The sequence below is a fragment of the Hypomesus transpacificus genome, unplaced genomic scaffold, assembly GCF_021917145.1.
Source record: "Hypomesus transpacificus isolate Combined female unplaced genomic scaffold, fHypTra1 scaffold_132, whole genome shotgun sequence".
Taxonomy (NCBI): Eukaryota; Metazoa; Chordata; class Actinopteri; order Osmeriformes; family Osmeridae; genus Hypomesus; species Hypomesus transpacificus.
The window spans coordinates 115,169-132,044 of NW_025813708.1; the positions used below are offsets into that span (position 1 = coordinate 115,169).

Sequence of the window (16,876 nt, forward strand, 5' to 3'; positions counted from 1 at the left end):
AGGTTATAGTGAGTAACTCAAAGAAATTATGTGTACATATGAGATTTAGTCAAGGAGTTCTGTGGGTTCAACTGTATTCACAGTCCCAGTATCCTCACGCCACCTCCATTCCAGTGAACAGAAAATATTTAATTTCCCAAATTACTGTCTTCAGCCTCCACTGACAATCGAGGGACAATGTCCCCTTTTGAAGTGGCCTCACGCACGCACTTCGGAAACCCCGACAGTCCAACCACCCATGCTCACTGCCGAATGGCAGTGCCAAGGCGTAAACAAATGGTCTGCTCAAGTAGACTACAGTCTAATTTGGCACTGCCGACTCCCTCTCTCCTGTCACTTGTAATAGGGGCTTCTGATTGACCCGAGCTCATTTAAATAATCACCTTATCGTATTCAACGGAAGCGAACGGGGGAAAATATAGCACCGGTTACACGGGTGAGTCACGGTGAACACCCACGCGAATGTGAAACTCAAACATTGTGACATTAAACTGCAGCTGGCTACAGGGTCTGATGATAGCTCGCCATGCATGAGGACAAAAAACAGTGATCGGGGTGTCAGCGTGGAATAGAAACACGCGACGAGAGCTGTTATTAATCATAGGAAATGCCTCCCTTTCGCCCTTTTCACTCACTCACTCACTCACTCACTTTTCCCTTTGCTTCTTCTAACCAGAACTGGCCACATTTGTAAGATTGAAGACAACAAGACTTGTCGAAAGAATACAAAGAATGGGGAATATTTGGGTGGAACAACCTTTGACATAGGACAGTACAGGATGACAGGTGGTGCCACACCTGTTTCAGAAGAAGACGGTGTCGAGGTTCGCAAAGTGAAAGGCTACAGTCCATCGGTTGTTGTGGTCCAAAGTCAATGTCATCCCACATTACCACTAGGCCTGTACAACACACTATCCAGTTTCAAAATAAGTGTTTGTTATATTAGTCCACAGAAACGTGTCCTACAACATTACGTGTGCCTTAACACCTTCAAGGAAGTTGCTCATGTTACAAACCAAAACTAATGTTCGGAAAATGCTCGGTTTAATATTCAAACAAACCGTTATGTCCAACGCAAGGAAGGTGGCAATATATCTGAAGCTTTCTGCTTGTCTGCAGATGGTCCGTGGGATTAGAATTGACATGCTAAATGCAAACCAAGGTTCGGATTCTGCTGCGCATGCGTGCGGTCTCCGTGCATCAATGTTGTATATGAGCGTGAGGGGATAGGAGACCGAGGCTGTTTTTTCTACAGCCTCAGAAATGGATGGAACTGAAATGAATAAGAGGAACTGCGCAAAGCAGGAACCTGATGCCCAGAAGAAAACGATGGATAAAAGTTCGGAAAGAGTAACACTCAAGAAGGAAATTGGACTTCTAAGTGCTTGTGCTATTATAATTGGTGAGATTACATCTTAAGTCTTTTTTTATGTACAGTGATAACTGAGCTGACCACCATTATTCAAAGGCATAGTTGTTGAAAAGTTGGACGAATAATACTGGATAGCCAAGGTAATGAAGCCGAAGGTGTGGTGAGGAAGCAATATGTTAGACGATGGGAATTATATAGCCTACTGGGCAGTGTTTAAGTTAGATTCATATTTGTATAACCTAGCCAGTATAATTGTGAAGGAGCCCTTAACTGTATCAGGATGTGACATAACTACATTGTATTATTACTCGCAGTTGATGTAGTTTATAAATAGTATAGCCTAAACTACAGCACTTATCGCGAGTTTCCTTCTCGCCCACCTGTGCCACCAGAACGCGCGTGATAGTGAAATATATTCCAGATGTTGCAAAGTTCTTTGGAGCACGCGGTTCTGGCTACTCCTTGCACATGTATACGTGGCTAGATATCTTGCCTTTTATTTGTGAACGCACGGGAGGCTATCTGGTAGATTATTCAAATCAATAGTGTAGTAGTTCACTTAGGGGTACTCATAGCCCAAGAGATAATTACAGAATGTTAATGCTGTAACATTTCGAGATGATGCAACGCACATCGTTTAAACTAAGATACGATTCAGAATGTGTAAAAGGTTTTCACTTTCGGGGATTGTCATCCACTAATATATAGAGAGGACGCGTATTTTCTTGCAATTGTTGACCAATAACAGCACCTCAACCTACACAGTCAGGAACAATGTACATGTTGGCATTTTGCCCAGTTCTGTGTAATTCATCTTGAAAGCTTCTAGATATGACTATTCAATGCAGCCACTAACTTTAAACGTCATGGCAAAAGACAATGAGGTAGAGTGAACTACTCACATTGTGGTCCAAGTGCTTTTGCAGTTTATATTACGCAATGGGAGATTGATATGTATGTCATCGAAAACTCAGAAAGGTTTACAGAGTGCATCCCCGGATTTATAATGTATTTCAGTATGTAGGCGGATGCAAGACACGAATTGCTCATACAAACATTTTTTGGTTTATCTCGTTGTGAATGACATGCCGTATAACTACTCCTGACGCAGTCAGATTCCCTCTAACAGGTTTCAACATGTGAAACGATAGTAACCTATGAGGTTTTGATAACCGTTTAATTGGTTTGGCCTGTTACTCTGCTGTATTATGTCAGGAGTACTTTGTTGGTGATTTTACTGACTTCTAAATGTTTACATTCCTATTATGGTATACAGTTCTGTATATCGAATATCCTTGATGAAATGTTGAGGATTACAAAGTGGGCTAATAACAATCTAAGATACTGTACTGGACTAGATCATACTCTTATTTTCAGTAATCCCTTTAAACTTGCGATCCACTTTAAAGCCTTTATTGTGTTGCTCTATCGTGTTATATCAGTGTTGGCCAGCGTGTATGTCAGACAAGGACAAGTGAATACATTCATGTAGACCAATGATATTAATACACTCAGAGATAACACAGTGAACTTTTTGGGTGATGCAACACGTTTGTTTTTATGCTGACGTTTGCAGATGTGTCAACATGAGACTTGGAAGTATTACAGGTCAAGTCTGATAAAATCAAATTGCGTCCATTCTTTATAATTTCACAAAGAACATAGCTGAGTTAAATTGTGCTCAAGTCCAGATTCCATCCTTTGTGTTAGGGACATTAGATATAGTGTATATTCCCTTGCTTCTGGGCTTGTGTCTGGTACTGTTGGCCTCATCCACTGTAACCAGTGTATGTCATACTCCATAATTCAGAAGCTGAGAGCTAGCTAGATGCTGTATTACCACTGTACGCAGCAGCCTCTCTCTAAACCAAGATTTAAGCTAATTTGCCACTTGTAACAAGTGCAAAGACTAATCTATTCTTTCTATGCAGCAGGCATGGGAGACTTGCTAGAGAGGGCTGATACGAAATTATATGTGTATCTTTTATTAACTTTTCCAGGAACAAATATTTTAAATAATATAATTTATTCAAGGTAAATTACGTTTGAATCGGGGACTTGATGAATGGAAGACATTGATTCAGCTCGCGCCATGCCGCGATTCACAACAGCACAAACACAAAAACACACAACAGACATTACGCAATCAGCCCGCTTATCACCGCCGCCCGCGCAATCAGATCTGACAGCGTGAAATATACTGTCCGAGACCCTCCTTCCACTTGTTAGATCATTAGAATACATCTTTGCAGAGCTGCTTTCCAAAAGGCACTGTAATGGCGTGCGTGGTTGGGTTCGCATCAACCAAAATATTTACAGTAGACTAACCGTGAATTAGGCTCGCATGGGCCCATGTCCCCTTCACATGCTGGGCTTCCCATCCTCCTCTGCTCTCCCAAACTTGGAACGGGGAGGCTGGAGGGGCTGGTTCCCTCAGCGCGTCCTGCTTGGACAGGTGCCGTTCAGCAGAAATTTTGTGAAAAACACGACCTGAGGTCAAAGGTCAAAGGCCATCGAGATGTAAACTCTCACACACACACACACACACACACGAAACCTAAATCAGATGCCCTCACAGTCCCATGACCAGATGAAATCTAATGACGATCGGAATGTCGACCCTCCGCTACAAACGCTCTGCCTCTCCCGTTTCCCAGGCAACATCATCGGCTCTGGAATCTTCATCTCTCCGAAGGGGGTGTTGGAGCATGCCGGCTCTGTGGGCCTGTCCCTTGTGGTGTGGGTGTTGGGGGGTGGTATCTGTGCCCTGGGGTCCCTGTGCTACGCCGAACTGGGGGTCACGATCCCCAAGTCAGGGGGGGACTATTCCTATGTGACGGAGATCTTCGGAGGCCTGGTGGGGTAGGTGTCAGCAGGCAGTACACACTTATCATTGTTCGTCTGTTGAGATGGATACACGTCTTAGGCACCCAATATTTTTACATGAATATTGTCATCAGTATAACTTTTTTTTGTCTTCTGTATTTGTGCGGCAATTTAAGAAGTGCATTTTCTTACTGTTTTTTCATTTTATGATTTCTATTTACTTTTTTTAGTTTTGTATTTGTGCCTAAGACTTTTGCACAATACTGTTTATATATTAATTTAGTAGATGCTTTTATCCAATGTACACAGTAGGTATACAATATGCAGTAATATAAATATAGTATTGTATGTGTGTAGTATATATATATATAGAATATGCATAATCCTCCCCATTCACCCCCCAGGTTCCTCCTGCTCTGGAGTGCGGTTCTCATCATGTACCCCACCACCCTGGCTGTCATCGCCCTCACGTTCTCCAACTACGTTCTCCAACCCGTCTTCCAGAATTGTATACCTCCCTTCCTTGCTACCAGGTTGCTATCGACCATATGCATATGTAAGTACTAGCCTGAGCTAGCTCGACAGACAAGTATTCTCTGTCTGTGTCCAGCAAATTCCACTTAAACAGATTATCTTTCTTGGCTACAGCAAACACGTTTCCACTCATGTCCTGAGGCGTACTGGTCTGGTGTGACGTAGGGACAGCATACTCTTGTTACAGATGAGTTCCCACTTGAATTAGGTCTGGGATCAGCCTTTAAACGCTGTGACCAATCGCTGTTTCCTTCATCAGCCCTTGAGGAAGTTTGCTGAAGAGTGTTGTCTTATTTTTAGTGTCTGATTTTCATCCGGGGGGGCCTAGTCAACGTGTGTGTGCACCCTTGTATAGAGAGAGTGTGTGTGTGTGTATGCACCCTTATATAGAGTGTGTGTGTGTGTGCACCCTTATATAGAGAGTGTGTGGGTGTGTGTGTGCACCCTTATATAGTGTGTGTGTGTGTGTGCACCCTTATATAGAGAGAGAGAGTGTGTGTGTGTGTGGAGAGTGAAGCCCTCTCATACCTGGAGCCTCGTGATTGACGCAGTTCTGGCGGCTGGATGCTGATGCATCTGGAAAGTGCCCCAGGGAAACCGGTTCAGGCTCGTCTAAACTGGACCAAGTGGGTTGGAGGGAGGAAGGTGTGTGTGTGTGTGAGAGAGAGAGAGTGGTCCACTGGAGGAGGGTGTTGCCATGACACGGCCGACCGTGGCCTTGGCACATAGAGCAGACACACCAGCCCTATTTTCGGCAACAGAATGTCCAGATCCCAGCTTCCCACCAGCCGCCGGTAGCACACGTTGTATTACACAGATGATTCGCTGAAAGAGGGGTGGGGCTTGCGGAGGGTGAGACGAGCCCCTGTATCAACTGGGGCATATCAACTGACCTGTCAAGGGGTGTGCGTGTGTGTGCGCGCGTCAGACTACATAATGGTACCAGCCTTTGACAACGCCGATAATGAGAGGGCGTGTCTGTGCCATTGTGCATTGTTATCACGGTTGCCGTGACACCCTTGTTGGGGGGGGCGGAACGGGGGGCGGGACAACCTACAACTGAATAGTGGAGGGAGGCTGTCCTATTGGCTAGTTGGCCATCCACCTGTCTCTGCGTCATTCCAGAAACTGTTGGGGTCACTTCACACTACGGTCACTCTTTACCTGTGTTCTCTGGAGGAAGGAAATAATCAACTGATTAATTTATATTTGATTTCATCTCAGAAGATCTATGTGTAACTATGGATACTATTTTATGCAGTTATCTCAGTATGGTGGACTTTGTTCTTCAGAGTTTTCGAATGCGCGGGCCATAAACAAGGCCATAAAGAAGATTTGGATTAGTGGACTGGTGTTGTTTACATTTGCAGACAAATACAAACACAAACACACATATATATATATATATATATATACACACACACATATGTATACACAGACACACACAAATGCAAATACAGACATACAAACAGGTCTAGCCCCCCCCCCCCCCCCCCGAATGTACTTTTGAGAATGTACTGTATGAGAGTCACAAGCACAGATGACCCCAGTCAGATTTCAAACCACATGTTCCCCACAGCTATGAGATCACCACCCTCCTGTCCCTAGTCATGCTACAACTCCAAGCCAGTCAGAAGGGGGAGCAGACCAGTGTAGACCAGTTTCAACCCCACAATACAAGAATTCATAAAGGGTGTTTATGGCAATATAAATACTCCCTTAGTTCAGTGACAGGAACCAGATCTATACACAGCCTTTCTGCACACGTGCAGTTTGTAACTTGAGACTGTAACAGGCAGAAGGAATGTACTCCCGATAAACCCATCTGATGTATTATTGTAGCTGTGATGATGTCACTGTCTGGCTGTTTCTAGAGGCTAACCACTGACAGAACTTCACTCCTTCTGAAGAGTCGGGTACTTCTGGTCCTGGATCTCCTGCTGTGCTTTCTGAATGCCCTATTTGCATGTCGCAAAAAAACATCTATCAGTTTATGGCTTACAGTTTATGTTTGTTGTATGTACAGTTTTTACCGAAGCAGAGTTTAAACTCTGATCTTTTGATCACTTCCATACCCTGCTACAGGACTTTCTGCATAGGCGGAGGAGAATAAGTATCCAGTTCACCCTCAGCACCGTGCTGAAAATTCATCTGTTTAACAGCCCGTTGTGATTCGGTTGAAAATACATCTGACTTTACCTAGTGGGGCATTTTCCTCACTTCCAATCCCCCTGGTATTAAGTCCTTTAGAGGTAAACCTATGGATGGTCTCCGAACTGGTTTGACTTCTATCTGCGGGAAATAATGCTAGTTGGAGCAAATCGTTTCTTTGCTGTTCTCGTGGTTTTCAGAATAAGGGTTTCCTTCACCTTTAGCTGCTGGCGAGTTGATTGGACTCTGTGACTGTTTTGACCCGACAGCACCATGTGGAGGTTAGACACGGCATCATCAGCTTAGAGGTAGATTAAAGACACTTCATTGACTTTAGGAGTGGAGCCAGAGATCATAGCCAGAAGGAAAGGTTTCACATTCAAACTGCTTAGATAAATCCCTTGTGAATCGGAATCAGAAGCCATTAAAGGGCCAAGGGGAGCAATTTGCTTAGTATTTAAGTGCTTATTGCAGGGTCGGTCACACTGAGACACATTATTGGCCCAGGGTGACGAACAGTATATGTACCTGCTTCGAGAACAGAGTGATACCTCTTTCCTGTCTGGACCAGGTCAGGACGGAAGACTGGTGGGGTGGTGGGAGGGTTGGCAATTGGAGGGGGTCAGAAATCACAGAAGACGGAAATGAACACCAACCAGCCTCTTAGGGACACAGCGCTGCAGTTTGGGGGTGGGGGGGGCGAGGTCGGGGGAGAGGGAGGGAGGGGGGTCTCACTGCTTGGTACTACCACAGGCACTTGCCAAAAATCCCTTTGCTGTTTCCCGTCCTCTCCAAAGGGGCGTCCTGTCAGCCGAGAGGGTTTTGTTCCTCGCCATCGGAAGCAGTTTGTTTGGGGGGGTCTGACAGCTCTGTTTCTGTGGTAGGCGGCCACCTCTGCACATTGATGGATGAGGTGGAGGAGGGTGTCGTCTCTGCCCCCCTCCCCCCTCCACGTGCGCGTTGCCTGGTGGCCCCAAGTCCTGAAGACAGGCAGGCCCTGCCCCTGTGTGCTCTTGTTGTTTACAATGAACAGGAAGTAGGCGGTTAGTCACAGGAAGTAGTGGGAACGAGAGAGAGAGAACAAGAGACACAGATAAACATTATGCGAATGCCATACATAAATACAATAAAATCTAAATAAAATAGAAAAAGACAGAAAAACAACTCATAAACTAGAGCAGTAGTTCCCAACCCTGGTCCTCAGGGCACCCCTGTCCCGCATGTTTCCCTGATCCAACACACCTGATTCAAATGAACGGTCATAAGCAGGCTTCTGCAGAGCTGGATAACGACCCATTCATTTAAATCAGGTGTGTTGGAGCAGGGAAACATCCCAAACATACTGAACAGACGTGCCCTGAGGACCAGGGTTAGGAAACACTGAACTAGAGTACTATAAAGATTTTCAGTCACAAAGTGACTAGATGATTACATCAGGATAGAATATAAACCTGAAAACCCATGGCACAATTACAGGGTGTCTTACACTGACGTCATAATTACACATCTGACTTGGATTTCCAGGAAAAAATAGAGGCCATGTCACTCCAGTCGGCTACCCTGTCGGCCAGAACATGCAGCTCTGATTAGGAAATCTGGGTTGTGACGTGGTCCCATCCAGAAACATGTGATTCCACTCTTGATGTTCCACTCCAGTGTAACTGTCATAACAGTTGAGTAAGGAGAGCAATAAAAAAATAGAACCGTTGACTCTGGAACACAAATTATAATAATTTATTGCTTTAAAAATAGTGGAGAGAGAGATAACTTTGCTGTCAACTTGACAGACAGTGAGAGCGCAATATAGTTTGACAGGAGTCTCAAACACAAGTCACCGAAGACGACATAACTGTCTAATCCTCACAAACGCCCCTCTTCTGCATGAATGGGTAGAGTGTGAGTACATTGGATTACAGACTAGCTCTTATGTAACAGGTAGAGAAAGAGACAGAAGACAGGGAGAGTGACACAAAGACAGAGGGTTTGAGTGTATGAGAGAGAGAGAGACAGAAACAGAGAGAAATAGAAACAGAGAGAGAGACAGAAACAGAGAGAGAGACAGAAACAGAGAGAGAGAAAGAAAAGAAACGGGTTACAGCCGCTTGTGTACTGAAAGATTCCCTTGAAAAACTAACTTATGAAATCACACAACAGTATGTCATATTCTGTTTGCTATTGTGTGTTAAAACGATGACATTCTTGGTACGTTCAATCACAAAGGACTAACACACAACATCAATCCCCTATGTCAACGTGCTAACTGATAAAAATGACTCATGACCACAGCTGATTAACGTTGAGCAATTTCTTCCCTCCCCCTCATCCACCCCCTGGTCCCGCCCCACTGCAGTGTTCCTGACCTGGGTTAACTGTTCCAGCGTGCGCTGGGCCACCAGGATCCAGGATTTCTTCACCGTTGGCAAGCTGCTTGCCCTTGGCCTTATCATCGTGGTGGGCCTCGTCCAAATTTGCAGAGGTCAGCGCCCCGGACACCCTCCACTACGGCTCAGTCACTCACAGAGAGTCAGAGTGTAGATGAGGGGTCTCCAGCCTGCTCCAGGAGAGCTACCTGCCTGTAGGTTCCAGCTGCAATACTAATCTAGCACACCTGATTCTAACAATTAGCTGGTGGATCAGGTAACTAGTATAGAATCAGGTCAAATGAGTGCAGGGCTGACAGTACCTTCACTTTGGCATCTCAACCCGTTCACACGCTCTCATGCCACACCTTGTATTTCTCACACTGAGAAGGCAACACCTTGTAAACAGTAACGGACGAGGCGCAGGCACATGAGTGAAGCAACATAAACGCGCGAACAGACGCAACATTTTGGTTGGCAAATTTCACTCCAAGGTCTTTTTTAAGTTGGCAGCCCTGTGAGTTTGTTTGGGGCAAAAAGCAACAGGCAGAAGTTCTCCAGGAACAGGGTTGAAGTCCTCTGGTGTAGAGGATGCCGGGCAAAACATGTTTAGAGTGAATCTGAGCACGTTCACACAGACATGGGTAGATTATTGTCCAACAATGCCTCAGATTATCTCCATGGTGACTGGTAATTTTTTCCTCATCAGGCTAGCTTGCCTAACTGAGACACATCATTAAGCTTCTAAGCATACCATTTCAAAGTAGTTCAAAAGGCACGTAACACGCAAAGGCTTTTCAAGATCAAGCAGGAGCGACAGAGGTGACCTCTCTACTCAAGAGATTCTTATCGAGCAGAAAGACGTGGAAGGCTGGAGGGCTTGGTGAAACAACCCAGAAATTATTTTCCTTCTTGAGGGTAAAACAAAAGGGATGGTAACAACATCCCCAGGTGAAACAGAGGACGGTAGTGTGAGAAAAACAACTATTAAGTATTGATACCAGAAAAATCTACTTAAGTACAGTAACAAAGTATCACAAAAAAAGGAATAGTATATTTTGGGTAAAGTACACAATCTGTCCGTTTTCAGTTTAGATGTTTTTGGCACTTGGAGAGGCAGTGCTTTGGATTTGCATGCCTGACTTGCCTCCCCTGAAGACATGTCCCCAAACTGACAACTGAAAAATTGTCTAGATGAGAGGGAGAGAGAGAGGGACAGAGGAAGGGAATAGATGTGATGTGGGAGGCGTGCAAAATGAAGCGTTTGTTTTGAAGTGTCAGAAGAGAAAGAGAAGCAAGTGTTAGAAAGCGAACGTCCCAAAGTCCATATCCTCAAAACGAAGGGAAACTTCTCTTTACCACGTTAGCTTGTTTCCACAAATATTTTCTTCTCCCCTCCAGCTTCAGTCAGCCAGGTTGATTAACGATTTAGTTTTTTTTGGTGTTGATGCATGTGAACACTCTCCCAACTATTGACAAGGCAAACCTAATAAGGTTAAACAGCTACATTTGAATCAGCACCTCAAGCATTTGAATCAGCACCTCAAGCAAAGCTTTGTAGCCTTTGGATAAAAACATCCGCTAAAGGAATGAAAATGTACATTTGTTATTGGACGGGGGCACAACTTGATCTGCTGTCCCTGCCCCCCCCCCCTGCCTCCTTGTCCTACCAGGACACTACGACGCCCTGCGGCCCAGCGTGGCGTTTGAGTTCACGCGGGATCCGTCGGTGGGACAGATCGCCCTGGCCTTCCTCCAGGCCTCCTTCGCCTTCAGCGGCTGGAACTTCCTCAACTACGTCACCGAGGAGGTGGTGGAGCCACGCAAGTAAGGAGGGCCGATGCACCCGTCACATAAAAAGACTGAATCCTAGACTTCCGGGGTTACCTAGCAACAGGGTAGCCTTTAAGCTAGGCTAGCTTAAATCTTACAATTATTTTGGGTGTTTTGATAAATTGTTGTTCTCAGCCCTGCTCAAGACAGATCCATGCCAACGTTACCACGGAGACAGATACAGTCTCCACAGATACAGTACCACCTAGTGGTGAAAATCGGATCTATTTTTCCCAAAAGCGTCCCATCAGATAGCATAGCATCAATATTTATTCAGATATCATAACATCATTGCTGTGGTATGAATCTCCCATTAGATGGCCAAGTTTCCTGCCTCCCAACCACACACAGCCACTAGACTTGGTTTCGGAGGCTTGTGAAAAGAATGACACGTTAAGAATGACACGTAAAGTGACGCGTTCCCTCCTCCACAGGAACCTTCCTCGCGCCATCTACATCTCCATCCCCCTGGTGACCCTGGTGTACACCCTCACCAACATCGCCTACTTCTCCTCCATGACCCCCGAGGAGCTCCTGGCCTCCAACGCCGTTGCCGTGGTGAGAACAAACACCCTCCGTCGGCCGGAACGTCCCTGGGTTTGTTTTGTCTTGTTTCTCTGATTCTTCTTCTTTTTTCCATCGTCTCCGGTGGGATTCTGCAGACTTTCGGGGAGAAGCTTCTGGGCATGTTCTCATGGATCATGCCCATCTCCGTGGCTCTGTCAACATTTGGAGGCATCAATGGGTACCTGTTCACCTCTTCCAGGTGAGGAAACACCTCAAATGACCACGCACCGAAACTCACAAGATAACATCATCGTGATCAGTTATTTATTTTGTAAAACGATTAACGCGATCTTGATCTCAGCCAGACCATTCGTCTCTTCTTCTCTGGTTTCAGGCTGTGTTTCTCGGGAGCCAGGGAAGGACACCTGCCCTACCTGCTGGCTATGATTCACCTGAAAAACTGCACCCCTATCCCTGCTCTGCTGGTCTGTGTAAGTTACTGCACCCCAGCGCCTAGACCGGTCCACATTTAGCAGCCTGCCTAGACCGGTCCACATTTAGCAGCCTGCCAGCAGTTCAGATGGAGCCTGTGAGGTTGCCAGCATACTGGTGTGCAAGTGTGAACATGTGATTTAATTGCTGTACAGAGGAAATATCGGCGTTGATGTGTGTGAGGTGTGTTTATGTTGGGTTGCGATAACACCTGATGACCCCTCCCCTGTTGTTTTCCGTCCCACAGTGCATTGCTACCATCTTGATCCTGTGCATTGGTGAGACTCACAACCTGATCAATTACGTGTCGTTTATCAACTACCTCTCCTATGGAGTCACCATCGCAGGACTCATGTACTATCGCTGGAAGAAACCCAACCTTTTAAGGCCCATCAAGGTATAGCACCAACACACAACAATACAGAACCTCACTATCATCTTATCATTCTGTTCTACCAGTAGACATTAGGTTGGTTGAGATTAATTCTATTTGAGCTCAATAAACCAGGAAAACGAATTTGTGTATTAATTTGCTCTTTCGTTCATTAATTCATAAATGAAATCGGTTCATCATCCATTTACTCCCTAACTCATTTCATCGGTCATCCATCTAGTTGACTTCAACTGTTCATCCAACAGATTCAAAACCATATTCTGCCTCAGGATAGGCCCAAGTCTTTATGGGGCCTTAAGATTAATTGATTTGGGGCCCCCTCTGAATTTGTATAATTACAATGAACATAATATATATAATTTTTAAATCAAGCTGTAATTTCATGTGCTCTTGGGGGCCCTCTACTGGCCACTGGGGCCCTAAGCAGCCACTTAGTTCTCTTATGCTGGCTCTGTTCTCCTCCTGGGCAGGTAAACATCCTGGTGCCCGTCAGCTACATGGTGTTCTGGGCCGTGCTGTTGTGTTTCAGCCTGTACTCCGAGCCGGTGGTGTGCGGGTTGGGGATGGTCATCATGCTCACGGGGGTACCCGTTTACTTCCTGGGTGTGCAGTGGCAGAACAAGCCCCAGTGGGTCTACAGAGTTGTGGGTGAGCGTCTCAATGATATGGATTACATACTCTTGTATATAAACAGATGTATACAGTACCGGTCTTAGCACATTTGGCGCCCTAGGCAAGATTTAGCACCCCACCCCCCTGGAGCGCAAATCAGGGCGCCACCCAACCACAACACGGAGATATGACATGGCGGGGTTGGCGCCATCTGCTGGTAGTAGGGGAGGGTTAATTAATAGATGCACTTGGGAAAATGCCGACCCTGGATGTATAGCATACAGTATGTGTGTGACACCGTCTCCCTTTAATCTTCTCCTGTTCCAGAGACTGTCACCTACGTTGGCCAGAAGTTGTGCTTTGTGGTGTTTCCTCAAGAAGACCCGTCAGAGATGGAACCACTCACCGAACACATCGACAAATAGGATGTGTACGTGCATGTTCTCGAGTCTACCCTCAACTCAATTTTTTGTTCGACTTTTGAATAGTGAAGAAATGGATTTCCCCTTGAAGATGGCTTCTAACGCTTTTGAATGGGAGATAGGGGTGGGGGTGGGGGAAGGAAATGGTACCCATTATGCTCTGCTCTGCTGAAGCCCCCCATCCAAGGGACTGTGTGTGCGTGCGTGTGTGTTTGTGTGTGTGTATGGGGGAGGGGTGACACAAGCTATTCAGACATATTCCAGTTAGTTTTATTATATTTGCACCCCCCCACCCTCTCCTTTGCTCACTGGCCAACGCCACCACGCCTCCTTATCCTAATCTGCCACATGAACTGAGGACCTCTGATATGCATTCACACCTTCTCTTCTAATAGTTCTATGGTGCCTTTGAGGGGGTGAGAGTTGGGTGTTTTTTGTATTCCTTCGTCTTGTTTGCTAGGTCTTTAAACGGGCGTGACTTTTTCCTGAGCTCGAGTCGCCAACGACGATAGATTTCCTTAGATTCCAATTCCTAATACTTCGAGACTGTACTTCCACTAATATGCATGTCCTGTGTAGACACAAATGTGTGTCAAACTCTCTCTTCCCTCTCTCTTTCCTCTCTGTCTCTGTCTCGTTCGCTCTGGGGATCAACTTCCTCCTGAAGGAGACAGGTGCTTTGGTAAAACCGAAAAGCATTCAGTAGACAACAAAACCAAACTGACCCTTATAAACTTCCATTTGTAGACGATATAAAACATTAACCTCACTGTTTTTGATAAACAATGCCAAGTACATCATATCATCAATGTCATTGACGCACAAGTGCAATGTCTACAACGTCAGAAATCTCTCTCTTGAGTTTGACGTCAGTCTATGCAAACAGTTGGGTTTGCCAGATTTGAGCCTTTTAACTTTTCTTTCCCTGCCAGATCATGAAGGAAATGAATTGTTTGCACTACAGGCTTCTGCAGTCTGCTGAAGTTGAAGGCCCTGTTACAGTACTTGATATGAGGAGCACACTTTAAAGCATTGTTTTTCCCGTATCAAAGAGCAGAGTAAAGAATAGGAACTAAAACTGTGGTTTCCAGATAGTGCATGTGCATATACTTAACTATGCAGTTAAAAAGAGTGGATTTCAGCCCAGCTAGCTAGTATTGCTAAACAGTAGCGTAAGATATTGTGGGAAAGAGTCGCTCATGGGACTCGTCTCAAAATTGCCTCTCTTCCTTGTCTTTTCTTCTTGAGATTTGATACGAAAAAGAAATTGATTGATTTAAATCTGATCTGTTTGACTGTGTGAGCTAGTATAATTAGGATCAGATATCATCAAGTACCTGAGACAAACTTATTTGAATTTCTATCAACACCTGTGTCAAAGGTGCTTGAGGGACTGGTATTAGCATAGGCAATTTACTTTAACAATACTGGACTTCCACTCCACACACTTTACGAGGGTATCACATTTTCACTTTACTGACCACTAAACTCATTGGAATAATAACAGTCGTAATAGTAGTAATGTTTATGTACACCAGTTTTATTTTTGAAAAAATGCTGGCCATTTTTTGGTCTCATAAGATTCACTCAAAACTCAGATGTTTACTTTGCATGCAGTGGAGATAGCCAGAGTTCTAAAGCTTTCTGTCCCCTCCACACTTGCTAATACTGTTACCATGTCAACAACTTCTCATGTCCGTTTTTCTGCCTCTCCGCAGTGAGGTTCATTGTTAGCACAACTCAACAATGTAAATACTGTGTAAAGTTGTAAGGAAAAAAAATAACGTCAGGGCTTTACAGTGAAATGGCATTCCTGACGCATTGTAAAACGTAAACATGCATTACGCTGTACTCTTTTGGTGCACTTAAGTTTTGTACAATATTTTTGAAGATGTATAAGGATAACAATAATAGCTTATTAAATATAATTCATAAAAACAAGGCTATTCTTTTGGTTTGTTGGAGAGACTGTTTTGTGCGTGTTTGGGTTACCATTAATAAGTTATTAAGAGAACATTGTGTTTGGCCAATCAAGAGATCATTCAGTTGCATGAATGTAGTCTCAATCTGCAAAGTGTTTTCCGGTAGGCTAAACTACATCTGCTGTCAAGTATTGTGTTGGCAGCGTGTTTGCGTAGACAGTACCGTTTATAGTACCGTAAAAAATAAATAAATGGTGGGGCACAAACCATTTCAAAATATAGGATACATACCAGTACAGCTACAAAACTCCCGCTTGCTACTGATGTGTTTATTTAACACATCAACAAACAGCGTGGCTCGGCTCCACAAAACACTTTTAACGACAGAGCGGCTTGCTTGACTACCAGATGTTGTAGTACACATAGGCCCACACACACACACACACACACACACACACACACACACACACACACACACACACACACACACACACACACACACACACACACACACACACACACACACACACACACACACACACACGTAAAATTGCAACTGTCACATTTACAAACTTAAATTAGGAATGCAACCAAGCTCAGAACCAATGTGCCTACAGGTCCATACGCCAACAGCAGAGCTCAACACCACTGAAGGCCACAACGAAGCGGAAAAACAACTTTTTAGGGATAAAGATCCATTCTATTACAACAACAACCTTAACAGACAAGCATGGACACACTGACAATCGTCACCATCTTTATGTATCGATCCAGCACAAAAATATGACCAATGCACGGACCAGCACCACAAAGCCAGGATGATAAAATACACTTTCACTCACCAAGGCTGAGGGCTCACTAGCAGAAAAAGATGGCACGGCGGTTTTTTCTCGGCAAACTTTTCGATGACTTTGGGAATTACGTCACGTAGCTGCTGGCTTTCGATGGACAACATGGCCAATGCGTTGATGTGTATGTATGCTAACCGTCAAAAACCACTCTATGTTAAACCTGCGGTTACTTTAAGCAGGAGTTAAGAGTGAAGACAATATCCAGTGGCTGATGGGCAAGTCGGTTTTCTTCAAGTTTCTCCTCCAAATTAGAGTTTCAAACCGGTGCTCGAGTATGAAATTCACTTTTCACTATTTTCTAAAGTTTTCTGCTAGCTAAGGCAATCTACCCTCCTCGTTCTTCTTGCCGGCTAATGTTGGCGCCAAATAGACAGCCAATCAGGTCTGAAATACAAATTACGCTGTAGTGGGATTACCGGCTGTCAGCCCACGTGGCATCACATTCGTGTGACCTGCATTAATTAATTATCACACTAACATTCTGAGCATGAGTATTAATATTTTCACACGTACAATGTAGCGTAAGGCCTACTACTGCAAACTCAAATTGGTAGAACGCAGTCTGATGTAGCAAGGCAGGGACCAATGAACATTAAATAA

The 16,876-nt window shown here is 44.7% G+C and overlaps 1 protein-coding gene across 1 annotated transcript; it reads left to right on the forward strand.

Annotated features, from left to right (window-relative positions):
- The first annotated feature begins 1,196 nt into the window (after positions 1-1,196).
- slc7a10a (solute carrier family 7 member 10a) lies at positions 1,197-15,571 on the forward strand. The gene is made up of 11 exons (XM_047050919.1): positions 1,197-1,402; positions 4,030-4,234; positions 4,603-4,754; positions 9,234-9,359; positions 10,917-11,070; positions 11,511-11,634; positions 11,739-11,842; positions 11,978-12,074; positions 12,323-12,472; positions 12,940-13,117; positions 13,409-15,571. The coding sequence occupies exons 1-11, from the start codon at positions 1,264-1,266 to the stop codon at positions 13,504-13,506; spliced, it is 1,527 nt and encodes a 508-aa protein (XP_046906875.1). The 5' UTR covers positions 1,197-1,263; the 3' UTR covers positions 13,507-15,571.
- The last annotated feature ends 1,305 nt before the right edge of the window (positions 15,572-16,876 follow it).

Bases quoted from the DNA above. Each gene is read 5' to 3' on its own strand.
- slc7a10a (XM_047050919.1), top strand. From the start codon at position 1,264: ATGGATGGAACTGAAATGAATAAGAGGAACTGCGCAAAGCAGGAACCT. The intron at 1,403-4,029 runs GTGAGATTACAT...CCCGTTTCCCAG, and splicing joins TGCTTGTGCTATTATAATTG to GCAACATCATCGGCTCTGGA. The intron at 4,755-9,233 runs GTAAGTACTAGC...GCCCCACTGCAG, and splicing joins GCTATCGACCATATGCATAT to TGTTCCTGACCTGGGTTAAC.